Raw genomic sequence first — 4,856 nt, forward strand, 5'->3', positions numbered from 1 at the left:
GGCACCGAGCTGGAAACAATGCTTTTGGGGAGTGGACTTACGAAAAAGGGCGATAGTACCTCCTTATACAATGCCTCACCTACATACGACACTAGTAGGTATGGAGACCAACCGTCCATCTCCAAGGACCCAGGACCTATCCCTTTAACTATGGATAATTTCGGGTGGGGTGGAAATAACATCAAATTGAATGGTGGAAGAAAGGGCACTCCTTACTTCCAGATGGCGGCCTTCGACTCTAAAAACTTACAAACCAGCTTGGAACAAATGGAAGACAATGACATGGGTAACATGAACCTAATGGATCATAATAGCCCTCAACCAATGGAATTGGCCAGATACCTAGGCTACATGCACAACATGGAGGGTTTGTCGTACAACACCATCCTGGTGCATAAGTCAGCCATAGCCACTTTTTGCAAACCGATTATCATTGTAGATATTAGCATCAACGTGGTAGTACAACACAATATGTTACAGGCAATTTCGGTACATAAAACGAAACCCGTCAAACCAGCGGTTTGGGATCCAGGACGAGTGGTAGATCATCTTAGGAAAACAACACCAGTGGAGTACAACCTATTCGAAACCTCTCGCAGGACAGCTACTTACTCGGCTGCTTCTCGCATCGGGACGAAGGGTTCATGACCTCACACTACTCAGTAATAGTAGACAATGGATTAGTGGAAAAAAGTGACCACATAATTGTATGGCCAATGTTTGGCTCAAATACAGATACCGCCAAGCATCGTCAATCGGAATGGAAGCTAAGCGCTTACACGTCGTGTCAAAACATCGACCCAGTATTCTGGTTACGGAAACTCGTCTGCATGTCGAACCCAAGGAGAGGGTAAGGTGGGGATATTTCGGAATTATTTATATCTTCAAGAGGTCACCAAAACCAGCCACCAGGACTGTTATAGGGAATTGGATTAGGCCAGTACTGTTGGAAGCAGGGGTACAAGAACCACCAGGCAGTGTCCGCTCAGTGGTGGCTTCCTTAAACTGTAAATATACCCAATAGATGATATATTAAAGAGAGGTAACTGGCGTAGTGAGTCGACATTTCACGACAACTACCAGAGAACGATGGATACACCACCATCAGAAGGGGAAAACAACCCATTAACTTCTCTATTCAACCATATACATGGAAAGTCACGATGGTCTATACCTCGTCAATGAATCATTGTCACATACAGGAATTTGGCATACCCAACACCAGGTGATAACAAACAGATATATCAAGGACTTCAAAGTCAAATTCGAATAATGAAAGGAGTTTTACCTACCAATAAAACTCTTATTATTCATGTTGACTTTGTAGTCCAGATAACTTCTACCTGGTTCCTTGAGTCATATCATAATGAAGACAAAAGGATCCCAAACTCCATACATAAAAAAATGACGCGCAGGTATGACCAGTAAATAAAAACGGAGGAATGACCAACGACAAGAAAAAGGAAAATAAATTAGTAGAATATAACCTCACGCGAAGAAGAAAGAGCAAACCCTATCTCAAGGACTTCAAAGTCAACATGAATAATAAGAGTTTTATTGGTAGGTAAAACTCCTTTCAAAATTACCATAATTTCGGTATTTCCGTAGGTACCATAATTTGGTGCATAGTACTATAATTTCGTAATCGAGGTAAATTTGGCATGCTGATAAAAAAGTTCTTGAAACGAAACAGTATTTCTCAAATCCCCTTTACATAGGTAAGTAGGTAGGTACCTAGGCTTTTTTGTGAGAAACAAAAAACCTGTACATTTCAACCGAAAACAATGTGTACAGACCTACAAACTTATCTAAAGAATGGATGGGGGGAGCCACTGTCGAAAACTACCCAATCAAGACTGGGAACTGGACAGAATCTGACATTCGAATGACATTTTCAAAATGGCGTCCATATGGTAGTTTGTAGTTCCATTTTTGACCCTTATTTAGATAAGTTTGTAGTATTGTACCTACTATAATTTTTGACAAAATACTATAATTTTGGTAGATACCTCGTACTTTCGGTGAGATAAAATGGCAACACTGCCGGAACAGTTCGATGAAAATAATTGATAAATTTTAGATTCACATTAAATAATTTCTCAGATTTTAGTCACATATTAGTGGTACCCAATATTTTATATCGATTATCGTTTTTATATAGATCTCCAAACCCCTTTTACTGATATCAGCTATCACTGGCTATCACGCACAAAAAATATTTTAACTTTAGGATGGCATCCCTAATTCGAAATTGACCTATTTGACGTTTCTGATTCTGAAATCTGAATCCTAAAATTTATGCCTGAAAACTACGCGGCTTAGCTGTGTGACATAATCAGGTATTTTGGCTAACTTTACACTAAAAATATGTTGCTGTTATCGTATTTACTGATCAAATGACTGAGCCACAGTTCTTACAGGCTTGTAATATCATTGCAATATTATAAAATAAAATGCATTGACTCCAGACTATGTAAAAATATATCACCATTTTTACTTTAACTTTGTACAAATATGCCTTATTTATTTGTTAGTTAGTTGACATAATAAAATTAATGCTAAATTTTAAAGAATAAGTGATACTCTTTCTAGATATATAAATTTACTATGTAATTCATAATTAATGGATGAGTAATAAACCCTAGAATTCGTAACCTTCAAACTGTTCCTTCAAACTTCCGTCCTTAAAAATAAAGAAAATACTTAATACTCGAACCAATTACTAAATGTTTACTTACATACTTGATAATGACATAATATAACATATTTTTATTGGAATGCTGTATGTATAATAGTATTTGGCTTTAGGTATTGAGTTTAGATATGTACCTAATCAGAATGTAATGAGGGAGGGACCCACAGAACAAATAATATATAGAATACCGACAGGCTATATTCAATACACTGCATCTTGATGCAGGGTTTTGAAAGTGTGAGTCCTACGAAAATGAAGCATGCATTATGCACGTGCAATAGTGTGTAATACACCAACATTAAATGAGCGTAAATGCATAAACCGAGAGCAGTTTTCAGTATTCGACGTAAAACGTATTCTTGACACGTGTGTGAGTTTAACCCGGATTCTTCCTTACTCGAATCGGTTACCTGTTATCGCCATATCCGTTACGTATTTCAGTTCCCATTATTTCTGAGTTCCCTGGTGGGACCACTATTATGGATGTGCCTCTGCCCTCTGCTAAACTAGCAATTAACCCTGCCCATAGTTACACTAAGTAGTTACAATATAATAATTAGGGAGGTATATCCTATTCATTATGGTTGCACAATTGTATTTGCAGGCGGCCCTCAACATTCATACATTCTAATTTTGTACTTTTTTTAAAATTCAGATAGGTACCTACCAGCGTTCATTACAATAAACAACTTCTTTTGTAGTTTAGAATGCCATGCTTGTTTCGTGGAAAAATTCTAATTGTGTATTTTTGTTTGAATTGCGACTTTTTGTGTTATGTGACCACTCATTTAAAAATACCTATTCTCTGATATAACGAATAACGCTTATAATAAGCAAATTCAGTCAGTCTCAGCTTCCTCGTAATAACCAAGTTCGACTGTATTAGAATTACCCCAGCATCGATTTTATTTGATTTCTCACGATATGACTTTGAAACGTAGCGTTTTTGCTTTTATACAACTCAACTTTGAATTCAGCCAGTAACTTGTACTTGTTTAATACTCAGCACCTCAATTAATAATATTTTCTTTTTCTTATATTCTAGCTTTATGGGGGTAGGAAAAATCATCAAAAGATACGCATTTGTTGTGTTGTTCCCGACTGTAGTGACCGTGTCAATCGTCGCCGACTTGCGGCACACATATCTGTGGAAGAAGCAAAACAATCAGTTGAAACAATAAAATGGGTCTATTCGGGTTCACAAAGCAACACTTGTGGTTTGCCTTCCCAATGATGGGATTCTGCATCGGTCATTTCCTGGACGTGAAGGAGTCGGAGAGGATGATCTTTTTCAGAGACCAAAGCGCCCTTTACGGCAGAACATTGAAGCCAGGCGAGGAACCAACTTGGCCATGATGTTATTTATTTAATATTGTATAAAGGTGTTATAGAAAATAGAATGATTGTACTCATGGTTTCCAATTTGATTTGCAATATGAATAAAGTTTCCATTTTATGAATCACCTATCCGTGTTTTCTGTTTAATCCTTTTGCATATTAAATAACTTATCACTTAAAATATTTTGATTTTATGTATACAACAACAAAGGCAGAGTTCTCATTTACTTACATAGACTTCATTATAATTTTTTCTCAACCAGTAAAATTTCAAGAGTTTGCTCGAAACAGAAAGTAGGCGCCTTATTTGCATTGTGTGATTTTAGAAAGTGAAGTATATTCAGCTAAGTACTTATGATTCAAAAAGGCTAAGTAATGGAGTGGTTAACAATAAAACAACAATTATTGTGTAGTAATTAATCTCTTATATTATTATCCTACGATATATTACGGGGCGTTTTACGTGGGCGAACTCAGCGCAACTCAAACGTATAACTGTGTGTGAAAATGTTCGTAAACAGTCTTTTTTTGTTTATACGGTTGAGTTCCGCGCGCCGCTCATCGCTTCGCGTGACGTCGCTCACGTAAGACGAGCCGTTAGATATCACACGAATTTCTTATTTTAATGCCGTTTTGTTGATTTTTAAACGCTTTCACTTAGATTTGTGTGCTCCTGAACTGTCTCCTAATTCAGTGCTCCGCAGCCTTTTCTCACCCACATCACTACACGTAAAACAATTACCACCATACATCCATATACACCAAAACATGGATCCCACATCCTAAAGGGGGACCCCAGGCCAGGATCTTTGCCCCCCCCTAC

General features: G+C 37.4%; 1 protein-coding gene across 1 annotated transcript; it reads left to right on the forward strand.

Annotated features, from left to right (window-relative positions):
- Window positions 1-3,744: 3,744 nt before the first annotated feature.
- Window positions 3,745-4,160, forward strand: ND-MNLL (NADH dehydrogenase (ubiquinone) MNLL subunit). Its single transcript, XM_085940167.1, has one exon. The coding sequence runs from the start codon at window positions 3,878-3,880 to the stop codon at window positions 4,049-4,051; it is 174 nt and encodes a 57-aa protein (XP_085796293.1). The 5' UTR covers window positions 3,745-3,877; the 3' UTR covers window positions 4,052-4,160.
- Window positions 4,161-4,856: the final 696 nt, after the last annotated feature.

Source organism: Rhyacophila brunnea, unplaced genomic scaffold (assembly GCF_057557595.1).
Source record: "Rhyacophila brunnea isolate RB1 unplaced genomic scaffold, BYU_Rbru_1.0 scaffold_12, whole genome shotgun sequence".
NCBI classification, from domain to species: Eukaryota; Metazoa; Arthropoda; class Insecta; order Trichoptera; family Rhyacophilidae; genus Rhyacophila; species Rhyacophila brunnea.